The 25,408-nt window shown below is 40.2% G+C and overlaps 1 protein-coding gene and 1 long non-coding RNA gene across 4 annotated transcripts in view; one reads left to right on the forward strand and one right to left on the reverse strand.

Moving 5' to 3' along the window:
• IDE (insulin degrading enzyme) overlaps positions 1-17,974 on the forward strand; it is a 98,190-nt gene extending 80,216 nt beyond the window's left edge. For all 3 annotated transcript variants that reach the window (XM_074959087.1, XM_074959086.1, XM_074959085.1), the window contains exons 22-25: positions 3,382-3,443; positions 12,763-12,835; positions 14,132-14,199; positions 14,812-17,974. In XM_074959087.1, coding sequence (XP_074815188.1) covers positions 3,382-3,443; positions 12,763-12,835; positions 14,132-14,199; positions 14,812-14,907 — 299 coding nt within the window. In that variant the 3' untranslated portion in view covers positions 14,908-17,974. The remainder of the gene's footprint in view (positions 1-3,381; positions 3,444-12,762; positions 12,836-14,131; positions 14,200-14,811) is intronic.
• On the reverse strand, positions 1,501-12,869 carry LOC141991061 (uncharacterized). The gene is made up of 3 exons (XR_012640325.1): positions 12,746-12,869; positions 8,822-8,992; positions 1,501-2,350 (listed from the first exon to the last, which is right to left on the reverse strand). It is a non-coding gene; the product is annotated as an uncharacterized LOC141991061 (long non-coding RNA).
• Positions 17,975-25,408: the final 7,434 nt, after the last annotated feature.

The following is a 25,408-nucleotide window of genomic DNA, read 5'->3' on the forward strand; positions in this document are numbered from 1 at the left end:
ACAGTGAAAGACCCTATGCTCTGAAATTTACTCTCCTCCTTGGTTGGACAGAGCCCACATTTACTGATCTTCAGCTCTTTTTTTGCAGAGTTCCATGAACCACTACAGTAGGCCAAGGGTGGTAAAGGGTTGGATATATGATAGGAGGCTTTATTTATTGACATTGTGTCAGCCTGAATTCTTTTGTATGTATTTTTAAAGATGGTACTACATGTGCACCTAGTGCCTGTGTTAAGTGCAGTCATATTTACCTTGCACAGTCCTTATGACAATGCATACGTTCTTAGCCTTTATAATAGGCTTTTTCCCTGCTAAAATTTCCCACTGTTTCTGCTACCAGTGCAGCTCCACTAGTGCTAGCAACAGTGGGAGCACTAGTGTAGGCCACAGCTTGTGTCTGAACCACGATGTTGTCGGTCTCTGTTCTGAGCAGGTCTAGATGTCACTCTAAGATTTAATCTTATATTCTAAACTAAATATTACAAACATTAATGGAGAGGTGTTTAGGATGAGAATAATAGTATTCTCACTGGTTTCAGAGTAGGAGCCGTGTTAGTCTGTATTCGCAAAAAGAAAAGGAGTACTTGTGGCACCTTAGAGACTAACAAATTTATTTGAGCATAAGCTTTCGTGAGCTACAGCTCACTTCATCGTGCATTCAGTGGAAAATACAGTGGGGAGATTTATATACATAGAGATCATGAAACAATGGGTGTTACCATACACACTGTAACCAGAGTGATCACTTAAGGTGAGCTATTACCAGTAGGAGAGCTGGGGGGGGAGGGGGACCTTTTGTAGTGATAATCAAGGTGGGCCATTTCCAGCAGTTGACAAGAACGTCCGAGGAACAGTGCGGGGGAGGGGATAAACATGGGGAAATAGTTTTACTTTGTGTAATGACCCATCCACTCCCAGTCTCTATTCAAGCCTAAGTTAATTGTATCCAGTTTGCAAATTAATTCCAATTCAGCAGTCTCTCGTTGGAGTCTGTTTTTGAAGTTTTTTTTGTTTGAAGTATTGCCACTTTTAGGTCTGTAATCGAGTGACCAGAGAGATAGAAGTGTTCTCCAACTGGTTTTTGAATGTTATAATTCTTGATGTCTGATTTGTGTCCATTTATTCTTTTACATAGAGACTGTCCAGTTTGACCAACTCATTCTCACTGAAAATGAATTAAAAATAATTTATATCAATATTGAAACATTTATCTTCTAGCTCATCCTTTTAAACCTTTTTTTTCTTTTCACCAGCAAGTCCTTAATCTTTATCTGAAATATTCTGAGCTAGATAGGATTATCATTTTGTATTATTAGGTTTCAGAATAGCTGTGTTAGTCTGTATTTGCAAAAAGAAAAGGAGTACTTGTGGCACCTTAGAGACTGACAAATTTATTTGAGCATAAGCTTTCGTGAGCTACAGCTCTGTAGCTCACGAAAGCTTATGCTCAAATAAATTTGTCAGTCTCTAAGGTGCCACAAGTACTCCTTTTCTTTTTTTTGTATTATTAGTTAGTACATCTTGAAACAGAGAAAGCTAAATTGGTTTTGCCATAAAAAAAACATGTTTCTCTCCCACTCCTCCCAAAAGGTAACGAGCAAAAGAAAAGGAATGGAATATTCTAGTTTAGATTTTGGCTTTGTTCACTATTTACTTAGTAAACATTTTAAAATACAGTTTATCACAAGAAAGATAAATCAGTTTGACAGTTAAAACATGTATTTTCTTCTCAAATAAAAGAGTTGTCCCGTTTTAGGGTCAGATCTACTCTGCCTTATATTTGGTGTGTGTCTGAACGTTACTGCTCAGAAGTACAGTCTCCAACCTTCCTTTGTTTAATAAGGTTCTGGGAAATACGGTCTGTACATTTTGTGGCCACCTTTTCCACTGTAGCCTTCTCCACCGCTTTCCATTCAACATTCTGTCCTGTGCCAGTACCAAGTTCAGCTTTGTTGGGGTAGTCAGTGTCCTATTGGAAACTACTTTAACTGTGTATCCTCCTGTAGTGCCCTATACATTGGCCTCAGTACAGCTTTCAGAAAACATTTTTGAAAGGAGTGAGGGCCCTTGGTATACTGGCAATGAGATGTCATTCCAGGTGTAGGGAGCAGCATGAAAATTCCTACTCTCTGCTGCTTTTTCATCTCCGGTAGAAGCTTTTCGTCTTCTCTGTCCTGCTTTCCAGTGCCCCAGATGTCTCCATCCTTCGCCTTCTTGTTCATATATCTTCTCTCTCCAGGATGACTCATTGCTATCTGTAACCTGATCTGTGATCATCTCTTCTATACAGATGATACCCAATTCTTTATTTCTCTTGACTTGTTCCCTGATCCTTTTAGTTCCCATCTACCTACATTGATTGAGAAGAATTTAGTAGAAGGTTTTTGTGTAACTAGAATTGACAAAAACAGAAGTTAGTCAACTCATGCAAAGGGGAAAAAAGTCCTATCTCTGTCCATGTTTCTTACTCTTTCACTACACGTGATTCAAACTTAACTTTCCTCTAAAGGCTAGAAGTCTGAATAATCTTTGTTACCAAACTTTTTTCCCCACCCATGTTTACTTATTACCATCCCTACCAGGGCAACATCTGTTCAGTCAATTTCACTGACTTCCCATCATCTCTGAATTCAATTAAAAATTTCATTCTGTTTTTCAAAACTCACCATGCCAATCCACCTCTGACTTCCTAGTCACATATTTATCACCCTGCATGTTTTAATTCTTAAACTGGATCCTCCTGGCCCACAAGTCTCCTTATTTGAAGGGTGCTCTTTCTTTTACGCTGCCCCTTATGGTAGGCTCTGTTTCTGTAATAATTACTTTTATAATGGCATTATATAATGGACTTACATACATTTGTATGTATCTATATTTAGTAAAATACTATAGCTACTGAGTCACTTCGTCTGCAAACTAATTTTAAGGCCTTCCTTTTCACTTTAGACCACACTGCACACTAAAGACCACGTACATTTTCTTTCCGCTATTGTATATTTTAAAACTCATGCCATCTTGCTGTTTCCTAAATAAAAGGTTCCCTAAGTATAATAAATGTGAATAAAAAGCCATCTATAAATTCAGTATCTGTTATGAATCTGTTTCACTTTTTTTTTTTTTTTTAATTTTAAACTGTATGCTGTTTTCTAGTCCTGTATAGCGCATTTAATCAAATGGGCTCATTTTGTGTAATATTTTAAGCTTCCACTGCTATTTATTTTTCATAGACCCAAATAGTAGCTTGTAAGTTAAGAATGAAAAGCATATAATTTGCAGTCAATTGCACTGTCTAAATTTGAAATTAAAGTACTTTGAAAAAATACCATGATAATAACTAGCTATTATTTGCCGACTTGTTTTAATTAAAACTTTGTTGTTCAGATAACATTGAAGTGGCGTTTCTAAAGACCCTGACCAAGGATGATATCGTACAATTCTATAAGGTAAGTTAGTCATATATTTAGAATTTTATCACTAAGAAACATAGGCACTAAAAGAAAATATGCTTGTGTGAATTGCAAATTAGTACATTTATACCTGTCTTATAAAGGTAACATGATTGATCCAGATGTCTTAATATTACAGTTCAGAGTCAATGGGGAACTATTTATCTACAAACTCCTGATGATTTTTGTGGGACTTTGTTCACGTCAATTCCAATCAGGTGTGCACACGCCATATGTACAGTTGCTGAAAATTTCCCCCCAGCAAGCCAAAAATGATGCCAACAGTTGCCAACAATTTTTCTCCCGTGGCAAGCTGACAATGATGCGCACGCCCATGTCACCATGTCACTGATCCCCCGGCCCCAGAAAGGGGGCACTGTCCTGATTCCCAGCGCCGCTCGGAGTCCCAGTGCTGCTCTCGCTCGTGGCACCGGTTGTCTCGGCCCTGGGTCATCGGAGGGCCAGTTCCCGGTGCTGATCATCATCACGTCACTAATCACCTCAGTAGAGATCGAGGCCTCAGCACCACTCCCCTTCCTCGTGGCACTGCTCACCTGGCCAGCTCTGATCGGCACTGCCATGGCCATCTAGATCCTGGTCCCCATCCTCAGAATCAGACGTGGGGTCTAGATACTCACACCAGAACTGGCACCGGTCAACGCATCAACAGCCTGATGTGGGTACAATGCCATGGCTGTTCCAATGGCAAGGACCAGCTCAATGGCTTTTTTGGACCCCCTGGGCATATCACCAGTCCCAGGGCACCTTGTCCAAGGGTTTCTGGTCAGTGGCATCCGAGCCCAGGCTGCCGACGGCCTCGGCCAGCCGCCCTGTGCCCAGAGGTGCTGAAGGGATTCAGTCTACAGCACAGACTCCCACCCTTACGGTGGAACAGGTGGTCACCGACCTGGAACAGCAGGTCGAGCAGGAGGTCCCCATGGACCAACAGGCCCAGGATGACCTAGTTCCTCACCTGCATCCTCATCCTCTTCCCCAGACGTGATGGTAGCAGGAACTTTTGTCTCAGGACCACCACCCATAAATAGTCACGCCCACCAGAACCTATTCTGCGGGGTGGCGTGCAACATGAGCTTACAAGCCGAGGAGGTGGTGGAATAGGTGCAGGATCCAATTGTGGACATTTTGGCCCTAAAAGGTCCATCCCGAGTGGTGCTGCCACTCATTAGGACTATTCAAAATAACACCAAAACTGTGTGGCAGACCCCGGCCTCTATCCCCCCTGACGGCCAAGGGAGTAGAATGCAAATACTTCATTCCCTCCAAGGGAATATAAGAGTATCTATACTCCTACCCGCAGCCCTGCTTCTTGGTGGTGTCTGCAGTTAATGAACGTGAAAGGCAGGGGCAGCAGGGACCCACGCCTAAGTCCAAGGACTCTTTTAAAAAAAAAAAAAAAAACACTTGACCTTTTTGGTAGAAAAGTCTACTCCACGGGAGGCCTACAGCTCAGGATTGCTAATCAGCAGGCAGTCCTGAGCAGATATAATTTTAACTCATGGAACTCCATGCTCAGATTTAAGGAGCTAATACCATTGGAGTTCAGGGATAAGTCTGGGGCCATTGTGGAGGAGAGCAAGACAGTGGCACAGACCTCTTTGCAGGCACTGGATGCTGGTGACTTGGCGGAGTAGGACCTCATGGCTTCAAGTTTCGAGTCTACCCCCAGAGGTCCAACAGACCCTGCAGGACCTGTCCTTTGATGGGACAGGATTATTCGCAGAGCAAACAGACTCCAGGCTACACAGCCTAAAGGATTCAAGGGTGATGATGAAATCGCTGGGGTTGCATACCCCAGCTGCTCAGCGAAAACACTTTTTAAGCCTGAATCCCCTCAATGTCCTTACCAACCTCACCCTAGGCAAGACTTTTCTAGAATGCGAGGTAGGAACAGCAGGCGTAAGCCGTCCCAGCCCTCGTCATCACAGGGCCAAGCGTGCACTTCCTCAGCCTCCAAGCAGGCCGTTTGAAGGTGCGCCTGGGGATGACGTGGCAGACTGTATACCAGATCCTCAGCCCTGCTTTCGGAATTGTCTATCCCACTTCTACCATGCATGGTCCCAAATAACATCGGACCGCTGGGTTCTCCACATGGTAGAAGTGGGATATTGTCTCCAATTCTGCTTCCCCATCCCTCTTCAGGGACCCTTCTCACGAGCAACTCCTTATCCAGGAGGTGCAATCACTCCTCACCATAGGAGCAATGGTGGACGTTCCTCAGGAGCTAAGGAGCAAGGGGTTCTACTCCGAGTATTTCCTAATCCCCAAGGCAAAGCGGGTCTTAGACCCACTCTGGGCCAGGTTCATGGTGAAGTTGAAGTTCCACATGTTCTCTCTGAGTACTATTATTCCTTCCCTGGATCCGGGAGACTGGTATGCCACCCTCGACATGAAAGACATGTACTTTCACATAGCTATTCGGCCCACGCACAGATGATTTCTGAGGTTTGTAGCCAGCCACAAATACTGTCAGTTCACAGTCCTTCCCTTCGGTCTGTCGACAGGCCCCTGAGTGTTCACCAAGTGTATGTTGGTCATAGCAGCCTTCCTCTGCAGGAGGCAGGTGCAGGTATATCCCTACCTCGACTACTAGCTACTCAGGAGGCACACCAGGGAGCAGATGGAGTCTCAAGTCCAACTAGTCAGAACTACTTTTGAGAGGCTGGGACTCCTGCTCAACGTGAACAAGTCAACCTACTCACCAACTCAAAGAATAAAATTCATCAGTGTGGTTCTGGACTTGGTGCAGGCAAGGGCGCTCCTGCCAGACACCCGATTTCAGACCATGACAGACCTTATCCAAAGCCTCAGTTGGTACCTGACCACTACCGCGAGGGGATGCCTGAGTCTCCTCAGCCATATGGCAGCCTGCACTTAGGTGGTCCGGCAAGCCAGACTGAGGCTCAGACCACTTCAAGCATGGCTCACGTCTGTATACCACCCAGGGAGTGACAGACCAAGTACTCAAGTGCCTCCAATGGTGGCTCGACCTTCACACAATCTGCAAGGGAGTTCCCTTCAACAGCCCCCAGCCCTCCTTGTCCCTCGTAACAGACGCGTCAGCTCTGGGTTGGGAGGCACATCTGGGAGAGCTCCAGACACAAGTATTATGGTCGCAGGACAAGCTGTACAGCTAGCATGCCAAACCTTCCTATCCCGGCTCCAAGGTCAGTGTGTGCGGGTAATGACCACCAACACTACGGCCATGTTTTACATCAACAAGCAAGGTGGAGCCCACTCTTCCCCTCTTCGCCCCCATGTTGGGAGGCCCTTCAGCTATGGGAGTTCTGCATAGCCCACTCGATTCACCTGGAAGCGTTCTATCTCCCAAGTGTGCAGAACGAACTAGCGGACCACCTCAGCAGATCGTTTCGCAATCACGAGTGGGCCATCTGTCTGGATATCATATATTCCATCTTCCAAAAGTGCGGGTTTCCCCAGGTCGATCTGTTTGCCACCCAGAGCAACAGGAGGTGCCCAGTGTTCTGCTCCTTTCAGAAACACAGCCCGGGTTCAATCTCGGATGTGTTCCTGTTTCCCTGGGGAGACCGTCTCATATATGCCTTTCTACCATTCCCATTCATGTACAGAGTACTGCTGAAAATCCATAGAGTCAGAGCAAAAGTAATTTTTTTGGCCCCAGAATGGCCCCACCAACATTGGTACCCACAGTTCTGGAGCTGTCAGTGGACACTCCTATCGTGTTACCACTCTACCCCGATCTGATCACATAGGATCACGGTTGCCTGCACCACCTAGACTTCCAGTCCCTCCATCTCATGAAGCTTCCAAGCCATGGCTAAACCCAATGGCGCTCTTGTGCTCGGAACCAGTAAGAAAGGTCCTGCTCAGCAGCAGAAAACCATCTACCAAGACCACTTATCTGGCCAAGTGGAAGAGGTTCATTTGCTGGTGTGCTCAACATTACACTCCTCCACTCAGGCGTCTATATCACTCATCCTGGAGTACCTTCTGCATCTCAACCAACAAGGCCTGGCAGCAGCATCCATCAAGGTACACCTTGCTGCTATCTCGGCCTTCCATCCGGGCACATCTGGACGCTAACCCTATGGTAGGACATTTCCTTAAGAGCCTGGAACGGCTATATCCTTGTGTTAGACAGCCTCTTCCCTCATGGGACCTTAACCTGGTCCTCTCCAGATTATGGGACCCCAATTCGAACTGCTGGCTATTTGCTGCCTTCGCTACCTATCATGGAAGCTAGCCTTCCTGGTCGCCATCACATCAGCCAGGAGGGTGTCGGAGTTAAAGGCCCTTACCTCCGATCCACCCTACATGGTCTTCCACAAGGACAAGATGCAACTCAGACCTCACTCGGCCTTTCTCCCTAAGGTAATGTCACAATTCCATACTAGCCAAGACATTTTTCTACCTGTCTTCTATCCCAAGCCACGCAACAGTATCCAAGAGCAAAGGCTGCACTCACTGGATGTTTGGCGGACATTTAACATTCTACACTGAGCCCACAAAGCTGTTCAGGAGGTCGAACCAGCTGTTTGTGGCAGTGGCAGCCCGCATGAAAGGACTTCCAGTTTCATCTCAAAGATTATCTTCCTGGATCACGGCCTGTATTTGCACATGTTAGGAGCTGGCCAACGTCCCAGCCCCGCCTCTTAAGGCTCATTCCACAAGAGCACAGGCCTCGTCAGCTGCGTTTCTGACCCAGGTCCCGATACAGGAAATCTGCAGGCCAGGTACTTGGTGAATACATTCACCTCTCACTGTACCATCACACAGCATGCTAGAGACGATGCAGCTTTTGGCTGAGCGGTGCTTCAATCGGCGATTCCTTAATGCCGACCCCACCTCCAGGGTAGAGCTTGGGAGTCACCTGACTGGAATCGATATGAACAAGCACTCAAAGAAGAAAAAACAGTTACTCACCTTCTTGTAACTGTTGTTCTTCGAGATGTGTTGTTCACATCCATTCCAATACCCGCCCTCCAACCCCTCTGTCGGAGAAGCCGGCAAGAAGGAACTGAGGAGGGGCCGCGTTGGCAGAGTCGTATATTGAGTGCCATGAAGGCACCACTCCACGGGGCTCCATAGCCGACCCAATGGGAGCTGCTGGGGGAAAAATTTCTGGCAACTGTGCACGCGGTGCATGCACACCTGATTGGAATGGACATGAACAACATATCTCGAAGAAAAACAGTTACAAGAGGGTGAGTAACCGTTTTTTCTATGCTGCAAAAGATAGGTTGCACATCTTTTTCACAATATTTCAAAATATTCATGTAGTTTTATTACTTGCAGAGCAGCTGACAGCGAAAGGAGCACTTTGAAAAATATTATAGATAGCAACAAATCTGTTCATATATCTGAGATTCTCTTACCTTCATTATCACTAATGATAGTCTTAGGGAGTTCATTTGTTCCTGGTTTTTTTTTTTTTTTTCTACCTGGAAATTCATGCTGTAGAAAGTCTTCAATATCCTATAAATGTTGCTGTTCTCCACTGGAAAATGCAGCTTTGCCATTTTTTCTTCAGAAGCAGTTGAGATATTCTTGAAAGGATACAGAAATCATGTAAGAATTCTGACCAGACTTCCCTGACCCATGGCACAAATAGAAGATTTCTAAGCAACAGAGCATGGGCCTATTCCTCTGCCAGGGTCAGTGGATCTGAAGGAAATGGTATAAAGACCAATTCACCCCATCCCCAAACTACTTGATGTCCTAGAGAATTAGCTGCAGCAGGATTCACTCTGCAGTTTCCCAGATATTCTGTGGAACTGGTAGCAGCATGGCCAGTTTACTAACCAGCACTGTGCAAGCATGTCTTCCCTCACTATGGACCATTTACCCCATGTTCCAGAAAGACTATATATAAAAATATAGTAAATCAAGTTTCAGCAGAATATGCTAATATCTCTGTGGTTTTCCAGTGGCTCTGGTCACACAGAAAAACTTTTGTTAGCTACAGTTGCCTTCTATGGAAATAAGCAGCAATTGCTATGCCCATTTAATTCTTGGGCTTTGGTGAGACTGCCAGCCAGGTTGTCATTTGTGAGGTGGACACCTCTTTGCTAGCAGGCAACTTTAATTTCATAAATACTACTGACCAACTGTCAGATAGTAGTGACTTTCAATCAATATTGACCTACCCCACATTCAATCAGGAATCGTTATAGTTCCCAGTAAAATAACTTTATTCCCAAATAAGTAAGTAATTCAGTGCATGGACTCGGGAAACTGTTATGGATCTTAAATGACTGGTGAGATGCGCACACAAAACAAACTAAAAATCTAACACATCCAGCACAGATGGAAAAATAATTATTTTCCTTTAACCAGGCAGAGGTATGCTTCTTCAGTAGATATGTAGAGGTCGATTATTGAGAACTCATGAAAGTAGAAAATAGTGAAGAGACTTATTCAGATCTTTAAGAATGATATGAGACTGCAATGACATATGTTAGTGTGTTTGAAGTATGTATCCTTTCATCCCCAAATGCAGCTTAAATGTGATCAGTTCATGTAGAAGATAATTTTTTTTTTTTTTAAATGAGCTGAATTTGTTTTCTTATAGAGCAGTAAATTGTTGGGTGGTTCTCGGTGTGCTTGCAAAGATTTGCCCTTTTTTGTGCTTTTTATTTTAATTTTGCTATGGACTCTCTTATAGAGCTAGACAAATTGTAAGACCCATCTATTGGCAGAATTTCCCATCATAATTTGACTAATGGTGTTAGTCTTTTGCTGATAGGCTGATTCAAACAACAAATTATTTATCAAGTTATTTTTCTTTAATGATTTACCTCGCCTATATAGTCATTACATAAATTAGAGAGAGAAGGTGGGTGAGGGGGTATCTTTTATTGGACCAACTTCTGTTGGTGAGAGAGACAAGCTTTCAGGCCACACAGAGCTCTTGGTCAGATCTGGGAAAGGAACTCCCAGCCTTGCAGCAAAAGGAAAAGTGGAACAGATTGTTTAGCATAAGTAGCTAACACATACTGTAAGTGGCCCATCAATACCTCTGCAATCATAGGACAAAAAGAGGAGTTAGTGGGTTACAGATTGTTGTAATAAGCCATAAATCCAGCGTCTCAGTCCATGATTTTTGGTGTCTAGCACAGTGATGAATTTAAGCTCCCAAGCTTGTCTTTTGTAAGTGTTGTACAAAAATGTTTTCCTTTGAGGTTGAGGACTGATAGGTCAGATACAGAGTGATAACTTTGTGAAAAAGGTTTCACGCACAGGTGATATGGTGTTTTTGTCTTTTATCATTTTCCTGTGTGAGTTTATTCGAGAGAATAGTAATTGTCTGGTTACACGCACACAATTGTTATTGGAGCATTTAATGCACTGGTTGAGATACACTACATGTTGCGATAGGCATATGTAGGATTCATGGATCTTGAAAGGTGTATTGTGGGAGGTGTTGGTTATTGTAAGCAGTGGAGATATGTGTTCAAGTTTTGCATCTGTTCTGGCAGGGTCTGGTGCTGCTTTTGAGTTGCTGTGTCCTGGTCTGCGGGGAGCTTGCTTCTGATGCTGAGCTTGGAGAGGTTGGGAGGGTTGTTTGAAGGCCAGAAGAGGGGCTTCAAGAACGATTTTTTTTTTTTTTAAGATGGTCCCCATCAAGTATGTGCTGTAGTTGTTTGTTTGATCCCTCATATGGGTTCCAGTGGTGGGTGGGGGGTAGGTGACAACTAGAGTAGTGCGGTCAGAGAGGGTTTTGTTTCTTTATTGAAGCAGGTGCTGTCTGGGTATTTGGGTGCCCATTCCAGGACGTGATATATTTCTCTGGAGGAGTGTCCTTGTTTGGGGAAGGTCGTTTTAAGTCTGTTAAGGTGCATATTCTGTGGTATGAGTGCCTGGCTGTAGCTAACACATTTCTTAGGCTATGTCTACAGTATGGACCTTACAGCAGCACAGCTGTACCGCCGCAGCTGTGCAACTACAAGGTCTCCTGTGTAGCCACTTTATGCTGGCAGGAGAGAGCTCTCCTGCTGGCATAATTAACTACCCCCAACAAGTGGTGGTAGCTATGTCAGCGAAAGTGTGTCTCCCGCCAACGTAGCACTGTCCACATCGGCGCTTTTGTTGGTGAAACTTATGTTGGTCAGGGGTGTGGTTTTTTCACACCCCTGACTGACAAAAGTTTTGCCAACAAAAGTGCTGGTGTAGACAAAGCCTTAGTGTGTTTGGGATGGTTAGTGGATCTGTGAAGGTAGATGTGGTGATCCATGAGTTTCTTGTATATGGTTGTCTGTAGGGTTCCATTGTTCAAACCGATTGTGATGTCCAGGAAGTTGATGCTAGTGTGGGAGTGTTCCAGAGAGAGTTTAGTGGGAAGGTGGTGGTAGAATGGTCCCTGAGAATGTGTGTTAACTAGTTATGCTAAACAATCTCTTCGCCTCACATTTTGCTGTGAGACTGGAAGTTTCTTTTCCAGACCTGGCAAAGAGCTCTGTGTGGCTCGAAAGCTTCTCTCTCTCTCATCAACAGAAGCTTGTCCAATAAGAGATTCCCTCACCCACCTCGTCTCGCTAATATACTGGGACCAACACAGCTACAACTACACTACATATATCAATTAGTTAAACACACAGAGACCTATTAAAAATCAAAGACCGCAAATGAAAAATTACTAAAAGAGATTTCTTTAACAGATGGTTAATAAGTGATAACCTATATGGTTGTTCAAGGTACCAGTACTCCATCCAGGTACCAGTACTCCATCCAGTTGGAGCCAATTTCTTTCTATCCATTTTAATGTTTGTACTAATACACAGTGCATCATTATCCAGTTGTCCCAGGATGCGGGAAGGGACACTAGAAACATATACATAGTTAGGTGGAATGGCCCAACTGACTTTGACATCTGTGCTCAGGGTTGATATGCTTCCCCAAGGCTGCTGGGCTCTGCCGTTACAGCTCTGTAGAAAATCTGTAGGACCAAATATCTAGTGTGTAATCCTGATTCCATAGAAATCAATGGCAAAATTCTCGTTGATTTCCATGGAGCCAGCATTTCACCCCTAGTTCCTTGGGGCTTCTGAACTTCACAAGACTGGATCTCTCATTCAGCTCAGTTCTGAAATCATTAAGAGCTGTGAAGGACTGGAACTTTGGTTAAATTTCCAGGGACATGCCCAACAAGGGTTTAAAGAATCAAAATTTGACTCTAACATTAATTACCACTAAAGTTGCACGTTAAATGGTTGTCATCCCTTGTAATATGTAGACAACATATGGCTCCCCTTCCTGATAGAAGCTAGCTGTCACTTAGATTCTGTTGTGGAATAACTGACCTTGCTGCTTTCTGTAGGAGATGTTGGCAGTAGATGCTCCCAGGAGACACAAGGTATCCGTACACGTCCTTTCAAGGGAAATGGATTCCTGTAAGTATTGTATTGCATAGATTTTTAAATTTATTCCTGTTCAAGTCAAAGTGCAATACAGCAGTGTGTTGTGCAGTACAAGTACAATGCACTATGAAACCAAATTCTGGAAAGGTGGTTTATGGCTTCTTGGAGGAAGGTATTTTCACCCAAGTATTTTCCACAAGGATATTTAAAAATAGTTCATTTGAGGGAAGTTCAGATAGTTGTGGGTTTCCAGACACAATAAAGATGATGAGCCTGCCATTCCTTCACCCATTCTGAAGTATCTAACTATGTTAAAATGGTATGTCCTAAAATGTACAACTTCTATTTTTAATAACAAGACACTAAAAAAACCCTGGAAACACCTTGTTCTGGAAAATAAAATATACATATTTAATATGTCTGTGTAGAAATGGAATAGACTGTTCTGATCATCAATGAAATGTCAGTCTGTTGTTGGGGCATTTCTGAGGAAAGAAATATATAAACCTCCAATTGATAATATGAAACATTATTCTATATTTGAAATACACATGCTAATAATTTTATTTAGATTTTATTTCCAATTAATTAACTAGTCAGTTGGAAAATAGACTCAGTTGTCATTTATTATTAACTATCCTGTTCCTCTCTAGAGTTAAAATGTAAAAAATAAAACACGGTTTCACTAATTATCTGCAAGATTGGTGAAAAATTTTCTATGACATTTTGTGCAAAATCATTTGTCAGTTTGCATCAGGTTTTGTGTGTTTTGTGACACTGAGGGTCTAAGATAACTTTCCCATCTCTAACTTCCACGACTGACTGATCTTTATTAGGTTCTTTTAGCTGTTAATAAAATGCATGAGTAGGAAGAACATAAATATGCTTTTAAAATCTAAAAATGAAATTAGAGTGGTCTGTCTGCCACAAGGGAGCAATAGTTGTAGAATGTTGGGTAGCCCCTGGAAAATATATAGGGAACACAGATGTATGATTGTTGTAACTGGCCATGAGATGTTATCCTTGCTTCACACAAATTCAGTCAATAGTATATGTATCTATCAGTTAAACGCTGATCCTTCTAGAAGGTGATTAGAAGTGGTATTGACTAGTTCACGAAGTCTTTTATTTAAAACCCTCTTAACTATTTATTGATCGGGGATATTTAGGAGTATAAATTAGGTGGTGGGTTCTGCTAAGCAAAAACTACAGGAAGGGTTCTTAAAATTCATAAACTGTACTTTTAGCTATTTGTCTAACTTAAGAAGTAGCTTCTTTGAGAAGATATTTTAGAAGCTGCAGTCTTTCTAAGTTAATTTTGTTTAATAGGTCCTGTTGTTGGAGAATTTCCAAGCCAAAATGATGTAAATCTGGCACCAGCACCCCCCTTGCCACAGGTAAAAAAATAAATAAATAAATAAATAAAAAAAATTAGTTGATAGTATAGAAAAATGGACATTGAGTGAGGGTACAGACTTTTTGAAATCCTGACTGTGACATTATCATTACAAATTGAGGTTCCGGCTCACAACTATCTCAGAGCTTCTACTTTTTTACAAACACATTGCCTGCTTCTGTACGTGTGGATTTTATCCTGTGTTTCGAAACAGAAGAGGAAACTTCTGCTTTATGCTGGGCTTTCCAGTTGCCTTTGTCCCTATGAATCCGTTGTAGAAACAGTAGATGGAAGTAGGTAATTGTATGCTGAGCACCTACACTATAGAATAAATGTATTCTAAATATAGTCTGAAATAATTTAGAATAAATCTAAAAGTTCTGATTGGGTTCAAAGTTTAAAAGCCATTTTATAATGTTGTGAGTAATGCTGATATATTTTTTTGAGGAACTGATGATCTGATATTTCAGGGTAAAAGAGAGCAAATAGGATTTGTATGTATGTGGATAGAACAATTAAGTGATAATATCTGAAAGTGAGCAATTTCTCATGTTTTGTTTGATATTGAGCAAAGGTTTTTTGTTTTTGTATTTTCAAATAAACTTCTCTGCAGCCTGATGTGATTCAAAATATGACAGAGTTCAAACGCAGTCTACCACTCTTTCCACTGGTGAAACCACATATCAATGTCATGGCTTCAAAACTGTGAAGAATCCCAATGGATGAAGAAATGCAAAGGAATTAATTTCAAGGGGTTTCATCATGAACAAACATCTTAAAGATTATTAAGACAAACAATCCTGTCCATTCTGAGAGTCCCTGATTCACTCTTGGTTCATTCAGCGTTATTGGTGTGATAGGGATACAGAGAATTAGAAAATTAGTTGTTGTCGTGTGTCATTTATATTACAAAACAACTGTTGAAAACCAAAATCAACCAGAATATTAAAGGCTCTTGTAGATGCAGTATATTTTTAAAATAGTATATCCCTTAAAGTTTTCATTTTGATAATGGAATTTGAAGAAGCCTCCAGACCAAACTGATCTTGCTTAAAATATCCATGTTATTCTTGCAAAAGGCCATTGAAAATAGCTCTAATTTTTTCAGGAAAAAAAGTATTAAGCCTTTTTTGGGGGGAGGGCAGGGCAAAACTTTTCATAAAAAGGAGGCTTTGACATTTTTTGAAGGATAAAGTGTTGAATGATACCTTTTTTTAATTGATCCTCAGTGCAACCAACTTGTTTTCTTTAAGATTTAAGTAGATCAGTGGAAAAGAGGAAATTTTGCAACAAAATAATAAACAAGGGAGTTGTCTTTAACAGAAGAAGAGTAATTAAATATATTGGCATGTTTTTAATCTTTATATACAAATTTGGGGACATTTTATATTCAAACTAGTAAAATGCTGGAAACACTTGGGTAGTCCATCTTATTTTTGTGAGTGTTACGCTTGTCTCTTGATTGTTAATACCTCATTCAATTTCTCAGGGTTGCTCTGAGTTGTTTCCTTCTGGTTGAATAATAAAAATTTTTTTTTTTAATTGACATCATTTTTGTTTCCAGTTGTTCATAAACTGGATGAGGTCGCCAATGTTTTTTTTTGCTCAGTATATTGTTATATTAGGCCTTGATCCAGCAAAACACTTAAAAATGCACATAACTATAAGCATGTGCATAAGTGCTTTACTAGATCAGAACCTTAGTTTTTGACATAAGCACAGCTAAAGTCAAGTTTGGCCCCATGAATGCATCAGTTGAGTTTCCTGTATTGATAGGGCTACATGGCTTAGATGCTCAGTCTTCACACTCCTTTTTCTGTCATGCAGACATTCAAACAAAACAGCAGCACAACACACTAGTTAATTCAGGTTATATCACAAGATCAGCACAGAAACACAGTTGGCACATGTGTAATTCATAATTTTAATTCATAAAGAAAATACCAGAATAATATATAATGAATCCAATTCTTCACCCTTTACTGAGCTTAGTGACTTCAGTGGTGGTTCTGCCTCAGTAAAGAAGGCAGGATTAGGCCATAAAGTACAAAACGGATTTTAAAAAGAGTTATTTTTAGTCTTAAAATATTTTGTTACATTACTAAACTATCTTGCCTTTTGATGTGTATAATTTACTGTACACGTTTAGGCAGGGCAGGATGTGCTAAACACTGAAAACTTAAGGGCCTAATCATGTGAACACTTATCAGGCAGAGCACTTAATACCATAAATACAATTAACATCTTTGAGACACTGCCCACTATTAACAGAACCTGAACCTTTGGCCCTGATCTTGCCTGATCTTGCCTTGAGGCTAATGGGACTACTCACATGAATAAAGCAAAACATTTACTTCAGTGGGATTACTCACATGAGTAACATTACATGCTTGCTTAAGTGTTTACAGTATCAGAGCCCGAGTTTATATTTATCCAAGAAATGCTGCTTTAATTGAATAAATATTATCAACTTAAATGCTGTTAAAAGGTTTACAGCATAAACTGTTCACAAAGAATAATTTTGAAAAGTGCTGTTTCCATGTGATGTTTGCCGGTTGTCAGTGGAGGCCAATAGCATTTCTCGCTAGCGTGAAGGGAAAAATATAAACACACTATAGGGGAAAAATGAAATGCTGCTACTTTTTACGCTTTACCATATTCTTCATGAATGTTTCACGCGTTGTGGCTTGCTTTGCCCCGAATGCATTTTTTTTTGTTTATAATTTCCTTTTGGTTAAGATTATTTGTATTATACGTATTAAAATAAATGTTGACTGCACACGATACAAATTATATATTTTTGGGATTTAGTATTTAAACGTAGCACTCTTATGGTGAAAAAAATGAAACGGCCTCTATTTTGTATAAAAAAAATTATAATTAAAGTGATGTGAACTCAAATTTTAACCATTTATATATATGTGTGTGTGTACGCACGCGCACACATATATCTATACATAAAAACTGGAGTGATGTTATATTTAACACAGTACCACAAATCCATTTTTTCCAGAAAAGAACATTTAGTATTTTTTAAGTTCTGGAGTGAAAGTGGGAACTCATGTAGCCTGACAGCAACTTTTAATTGCTTTTAAGTGTTCTCCAGCATTTTACAGTTTCTGAGTTTGATACAGCAGTACAGTTTGTTAACTCAGGCATATTAATGGATTCATTTGAATGGATCCAAAGCTGCAGTGTCTACAAGCAATAACAGACTACCTAGAATACACTGTAATTCTGTTTCAGTGCTTGTTAAATTAAGTTTATGTAACAAATCATAAATGATGAGACTGCAGTCATTTTTGCAAGTGCTACTTTGAGCAGTTGATGTGTAATTGGGTGCATGTGACGCAGCCAGTATGACAGAGTGCTAGAGTTACCCTGTTTACAATAAACAATCTGATTTAATCTTTGGAGTTCTTCATTTGTTTTGTTTGTATTCTGTTCTGTTCTGGTAATGTTACATCTATCAGCTGAAGTGTTGGTATTTCTATAGCCTTGATCATAAAGTGCTGCTGACTGAACTGCCTCGACTGGCTGGGATCGCTTTATTGTGCTTCCAATTCATTTCTGCTAGGGAAGTGCCAGAGGGCAGTGGTGCATGTTGCGTAAATATCCTGATGGCTTCCCTACGTGAAGATGAGAAGATTATTTTAATATATAGATTTTGTATATAGGCAGATGTCTCTCTATTTAAAAAAAAAAAAAAAAGTAATTATAAACGAGGTTTTTTAAAATTACTAAATCTTGAACTGGCAATTTCGGAGCAGCCTATTAGACCATCACTGCAGCTTGATAGTGTTATACTTCGGTAGCTTAACTTTGGTAGCTATTGCGTTCATTTTATTTTATTTTATTTTATTATTAATTTTATTTCATTAAATATATGTATAAAGTAAAATACCTGTTACTAGGGTTAGAGATTAGTGAAATTATTGCTGGAAACTATAAATGGTGTGAGTTCTGCGTCCAAAAACCTCCTCTTTTGCTGCCCCTGCTGGTGGGGGGCTCCTAGAGAAAAGCTTCTTTTAGGTTGCAAGGAGAAAGTCCTGAAGGGTGACAGTTGGTATTGGGAAGAGGGATTGGAAGGACTTGACAGCTTAAAGTGGGGTTACAGTCTTGTCATTAGTGTGGAGGAGGATGCCAAAAGGATTTGACTTTTGAGAAATGAACTCTGAAAACCACTCATTCACCCAAGATCCACCTAGTCTAGTATCCTGTCTCTGACAATGGCCATCACCAGATGTCTGAGGGAGGTGGAAAAACTCTGCCAGAAGGCAGAGGTGAAATAATCTGCCCCCCCAACGTTAAGTCTTATCCTGTGTCTTAATTCCTGAAACATGAGGTTTAAATTTTTCTTTGCAAAATGTATTGTTAATTGTAAGTCTCTGGATATTCTTGATATCCACATAAGTGTCCAGTCCTTTTCTGAATCTTGTTAAATTCTTGGCCTGAAAGACTTCCTGTGGCAACGACTTCCACAGTTTAAACACGTGTGAAAAAGTATTTCCCACCTCTCAATTTCATTGACTGTCCCGCCGTTCTTGTGTTATGGGAAACTTCTGTTCTCCCTGTCTCAATATGCTCTCTCAAAACCATTTTTTAAATTATGGCCCCTCTTATTCATCTCCTTTCTTGAATCTCTTCATATGAGAATTTTCCATGCACTTCTTTGACCGCAGTGCAGTGAGCAGAGGCCTTCATTGAGCTGTCTCCAAAAATGAGCAGGTCCCTTTTTTGAGTCAAGCCCGTTCATTTATTATTCAAATCCGTTTCAGATTTATTATTCAGATTTAAATCAAGTTTTGCACATTCTGTGGCTGCATGCCCCAGAATACACAGTGCTTCTATACGTATGAGATATTTTAAATGTATGATTCAGGGAAGCTCAACAGAGAGGACTTCAGATCTACAGGCCTTTTCCTACGTTACTTTAAAGGTAGAAGAAATATGAATCTTAACTACCTCTCCTACCTTTGATATGATTTCAGAAGATGCCAAGCATATGAGTCCATCTGCAGTGCTCCAGAATACACACAGTTTGAAATTGATAGGTGACAGGTGTGCACTCTGGGGGCATAAAGCACAAAGTGTGTAACATTTGAATTAAAATGTAAAGAGAAACAATTAGCCTGAGTAGGAAGTCAACGGTTCCAGGAGAGTCCAGAAATGTCAGTGTTAAGCATGGTAAAATCATATTGGACCATCTTAAACTGTGGGATTATGTCCAGATCCAATTCATCTAAACTCAGGCATCTAAATAAGATTAGCATTTAAAGTATTTATGCATTTTTAAATTCAAAAAAATTATTTTCAAACCTGTTCAAAGCCCATGTCCTTAGTGAGGACTAACTGCACGGCAAGGTTCATGTTTAAAGCTATTAAAGGAATTCATTTGACAAGGAAATGTTGGAGGCAGTTTAAAACACCAGGAACTTGTAAACATTTTGCAGCTGCATAACTCAAAAATGGCTCATTGGATGCTGTTGAGTTGTCCAACTTGCCTTGGATATGAATGAAATTTAGTATGAGAAATTTCAACCCAAATGGATATCTTTTGGTGAAGCTAGAAAGGGCCATAATGGATTAGTTCCTCCAGCTTTGGAGTCACTGTGAGATGTCAACCAGTTCTGCAGTTCCTTTTGTCTTTACAAAAATATCTGGCCTGCTAACGCCAACATTCTGAGCCTTCAGCATCGCTGAAGGAAATTGTTCCTCACAATGAACATGGAGTTCCGGGAGGACTCAATTGTGAGGTACTTAAATGTGGTCACTGTGACCTTCACATCAGGCTCTTTCCATTATTATTCACTGATGTATATCTGTTGAAGCTCAAGGTTCAGAAATCTGAAAATTCTATGCAAATGACAATGCCATATCTTGCATATTTGATTAATATGAATTTCCTTACATAAATTGGAGAAAAACTTAACTCTGACCGGACTGCAGCATCGAATGAGCTTTAGGCACATAGGAATTGTATTTGTAGCTGGCTTCAGCATCTCCCCAAAATTGGGTGCTTAGCTCTGGCTGCTTCTTCCCCCTTGCTCATTAGCTTAGGGGGCTCAGGCCTGTCATTCTAGCTATACCTACTAGTTTATGGCCATGCTGGATTGGGTGCCTATGCTTTAGGATATGTTTCTGTGGTTAGCGTTTGCCTGGCTGGGTCCTGGTGAACGCTAACCATAAATATCACTCCTAGAGTAAGTGATCCTAACCAAGAATATCCAGCCTAGAGTGTTTCTTCTGCTCTCCAAGTCAGGAATCGTAAGCACCGAGGCAGGAACAGTTCAGAAAGCAGCTGAAAACAGGTTTCAGAGTAACAGCCGTGTTAGTCTGTATTCGCAAAAAGAAAAGGAGGACTTGTAGCACCTTAGAGACTAACCAATTTATTTGAGCATAAGCTTTCGTGAGCTACAGCTCACTTCATCGGATGCATACTGTGGAAACTGTATGCATCCACAGTATGCATACAGTTTCCACAGTATGCATCCGATGAAGTGAGCTGTAGCTCACGAAAGCTTATGCTCAAATAAATTGGTTAGTCTCTAAGGTGCCACAAGTACTCCTTTTCTTTCAGCTGAAAACAGGAACTCCCCAAGCAGAACAGGAGTCTGAACAGATCAGCTGAAGTATATAGCCCACGACTTGTAATGTTGTAATGTGAAACCTAATAAGAATGTACATTAAGCATCCTTTATGGGGGTCCAGACTATAATGTACTTAAGGGTGGAGTGGTATGTGTAGGATAAGGCTTTGTATTTTGGAATTTCTGCTTTGGAATTAAACCTAATTACTAGCTTAGGCCTGTTATGAAATTTAAAATATAGATAATCATATCTAACTAAACGTATACAAAATGTACACTGTATTATGGTGTTTGCCCACACCCTGCACCAACCTAATACAAATAAAAATACAGTTAAAAAATTAAGTTGAATTACTGTAACATCATAATGTGCATATACTGTTCATATAAGTTGAAAGTAGATAATTGCATGATATACTGCACCCCTTTTTCTGATAACACTCTATCATGTAATACCTAGTTTAACCTATATTATAAACTTTTGGGGGAAGGGACCATGTGTGATGATAATAAATTGTCATGCACTTCTATGGCACTGCATAAAGAATAATCTTTACTTGACGGTTTAAATGTTGGATCCAGTAATTAAGAGTGAATAGAAGACCTGTCTTTATTGCAACTCTTAGAAACTAATGCTAATAGGATACTTCGAGCTTTGAAAGTATCTGAGTGATATATAGTAGGATCTCTTACCACTTTTTAACTTTGTCATTTCCTCTGGAATAAGCCAAGAGAATAAAGAGGAATCAAGAAAAACATTCAGTTTGGGAACTAAATCCTCCCTATATTGTGTAATTATGCTGCCTAATATATAGAATAGATTACTTTGTTGCATAGTATCTAAAGATAATTCAAAATAATGGCATTCCTCTTCTGCTCCCGTAGTTTCCAAAACATGTAGATTGTAAACTTAATTTTGTCCTAAAAACCTTTTAAAGAGCAGTTTAAAATTGCAGAGTTACTAATATTTGAATAGTGCATAGCTCTGGCATTATAATAATGCAACAATTTTTTTTCAAATGACCAGATTAGGACCCAAGCCATTGGAAAGCACTCTGTGCAGACAGACCCTTATGCCTACAAAGAGTCCCACTGGTTTCCCACTTTGCAGGATTGGGCCCTAACTTTGTAATGGCTCTGTAGACCTGTGTGATATAGTATGTTGCAAGGTGTCAACCAAGCTGACTCACTGCTCCCCGGGAGTCATTCTATGTTGTTAGGGCAAAAGAAAGACCTAAAAATCAAGAAAAAATTGGTCTACATTTGTAAAATATACTTTTTTTAAAAAAAAACCCTTCTAAATTATATAAATAGTGTATCTTTTCAAAATTGTGTAGCGAGCTATTTAAGTGTCTGACCCCCTAGCAATTCAGGATGATGTAACTGGTTTAGAAAGTGGTGGCAAAGCAAAAATTAAAATTGAATTGGGTCTTGGTTTATGTGATGAGTACCCCACTAAACAAGAATGTAGGAGATACTCAGTAGAGAAATGCATTTTAAATAAACTGAAAATAATTTCCCCTACACCACTGGAAATTTCTGATTCGTTGAAGATCCTAGGATGAATCATTGAGTGATATTAGAGATACCAAATGTCAAATACCAATGTTAGCAGAAACATGCACCATTCTCAGAAGAGTATTATTTAATTGTTGCTGCAGAACCTAAAGGGGCTAGCCCCAATGGGTGGCACCACAGGATCTGCTGGCCAATGGCACCCCTCCTGTTTTAGAAGAGCTGCCACTGATGAATTCCCAGTGCTTCTTCCTAGTTCTGGGATTGGTTAATGAGTGAGAGGGGGGAGGAGCAGAAGAGACCTTCCCCCAGTCTCATTGGCTCCCTGTCATTCTCAATGTTTCTAATGTACTCTAAAGAATTATGGCTTTCGATGGCTCAGGAGAGTTAATGTTTGTGTAATAAAATTTTGCACCTTAGGTTTTTTTTTAATGCCCAGTAAGTGAAGTTTTGAGGTCATTCCTTAACACAGTATAATTAAAGTGTAGTCCTACTCTGAAAAATAACTATTAAACCAGATCCTCTTAGTCAACTATTCTGTTCCCTATGCAAATTTAGAGTAATATCAGTTTATTTTAGTACAAGTTTTTACTACATTTTAATCCTGTTACCCTGCAACTAAAAGAGAGGGATTTTGATTCTATTCCTTCTTTTGCCCCGTTAATAGGAGTGCTTGTTAAATTTTCCAGTTGCACAGATAATCAGGTTACAAAATCACTGGATACAAACCTAGCAATTTCTGAGTTTACTTAATCCTGTGCCAAATGTAGGCCTTGATCCTGCAGGCACTTCTGTTTCACAGGTCTAAAAGAGCAGAATTTGACCTGCAGAATCTTGTACTGGTGACAATGAAGGACAATAAAAGGCAACAGTTTGATTTTCAAAACCGATGCTGAGTTTGCTAAACTGGCATTTAGAAAACTATCTTTTTACCTATAAACTGAGCACATTTTGATATTGAAATCACTGAGACCATAAATATTGGACCCAACAGTTCCATTTTATAGTCTTTTTTTTTTTTTTTTTTTAAAGAATGGAATTACACTTTAAATGATCATTTGAGGAGGCATGTTCAGATTTGTGGCCTCGACTATTAATGACCATTTACTACCCAAGCCACAGCTACAGGGTGAGTATGGGTGGGTTTGCTTTACAACCCCCTTCCCTCTGGCCTTCCCTCCGCACTGGGCCAGATTCGTGTTGCGGAGGGTGCACATCGTGCAGTTGGTGGGTTGCTTTAGTAAAAAGTTTGGGAATAACTGGTGTAGCCGTAGTACATTTGGTTCTTTGTTCCCTGAGCCAGCTGTGATGTCACACTCCCCTTATAGTTTCAAACTGTTAAAAAACTAACAACAAACATCCCCCTCTCCCAACCATTTAAGTATTATGTGCCACTTAGAGCCTGGTTAATGGATTTTTTAGCACTTTTCTGAGCATAACATAAAATGAAAATTTATGTTTTCTGTGCTGTTCACACTTAAAATTGTGAGAGGTTCTGTTGGGATATCATATTTTTGGCATTTAAGGGCTGTTATAAAGAGCATGGTGATCAATCGTTCTCCATGTCTACTGAAGATAGGACAAGAAGTAATGGGCTTAATCTGCACCAGAGGAGAGTTAAGTTAGAAATTAGGAAAAGCTTTCCATAAGCATAGTTAAACTCTGGACTAGGTTTCCCAGGGAGGTTTTGGAATCCCCATCATTGGAGGTTTTTAAGAACAGGTTAAATAAACACCTGTCAGGGATGGTTTAAGTATACGTGGGCCATTCTCCATGCAGGAGGCTGGACTGGATGACTTCTTAAGGTCCCTTCCAGCCCTATGAGTCATTTCTATGAGTCTATGAACATAATTATGGAGGGTTTCATTTATAGCTTTTTTTTGTTATATCAAAGTTTAAAAAAAAATTGCTATGCAAAAAAAAAATTTAAAGTTGTAGATTATAATTTAAAACATACTTTCTTTTATAGAAGTAGTATCTGTTTTGAACAGTTATTAATTTTTTTTTTAAACAAAAAGGTTAATTTAATTGGTTGGAAAAGAATGTAATTCTGTATAAAAATGTCTTAAAAATCAGCTATGAATAGTGATGCTTTCTTGGTATCTTTCCTTCACACACATAACTGTGGTCAAAATTCTTCTTGGTGCTAGGAGGGAATTTTTTTTTCTTTTTTGTTTTGTTCTTGCTGTTCCACGTAATAATGTGAAGTCCGTGAAGGAGTTGTGCATCTCACCTTCTTTGTGCATGAACTGAGTTTCTTCATGTTTTCATGAGGAAAATCTTAAGGGGGGGGGTTGTGTGCGTGTGTATGGTTTTAAAAAATAAATGGTAACCTTAAGAAGAAAATTTTAAAATTGTTTGAGATAATGAATTAGTTCACAATCACAATGCGCTGCACTTGTGAGGAATGTGTTATTTTATAAGTAATACAGCCATTGAAGTTCTGTCTCTTCACAACTTTACTGTTATGGTGTCTGTCATTTGTGTGTCTCAAATTGATCTTTCTCTCTCTCTCAAGTCTGTTACTCATTCTGTGTTCTTGTCTCCTTTGTCCTGACAGTCTACCAAATTCTATAAATTCCGTTAATGTTTTTATCCTCTTCTTTTATATAATTTCTGTTTGTCTTGATGCCATATATCAATATAATGGTTAGTACAAAATAAAGATGTTGAACATATCCATGGAAATGTAGTTGAGTTTACTATCATTTCTGCACCTCTGTTGAGTTTGAGGGGTTGAACTTGTTTACAGAACTTGTAAGCATAGCTCAGTTTCTCCCTGCTGAATAGTGGCAACTCTGTGAAGTTTGGCCTATCTCATTGTCTGTAGCATATAAATTACTGGCATCAGAAATGTTGAATCATGAAGCTGATGTTAGCATAAGCATTGGCGGTAAATAAAATAGTTCCAACTTCATTTAAAACTTCTTGTGCTATTATTTTTGTGTCCCTCATTTTGGGTCTGTGTTCCCAGTTTGCGACTTAACTGAGACACAGGGCTGTAAGCCTGTGGCTGCTGAAAACCTTTTTCCTTTTATGCAGTTGACTGAAATCATTTAACCAGTTCTACCAAAGTGAAGTGAAAAGGACCTTTTAGTACTAATGG

The sequence above is a fragment of the Natator depressus genome, chromosome 7, assembly GCF_965152275.1.
Source record: "Natator depressus isolate rNatDep1 chromosome 7, rNatDep2.hap1, whole genome shotgun sequence".
NCBI classification, from domain to species: Eukaryota; Metazoa; Chordata; order Testudines; family Cheloniidae; genus Natator; species Natator depressus.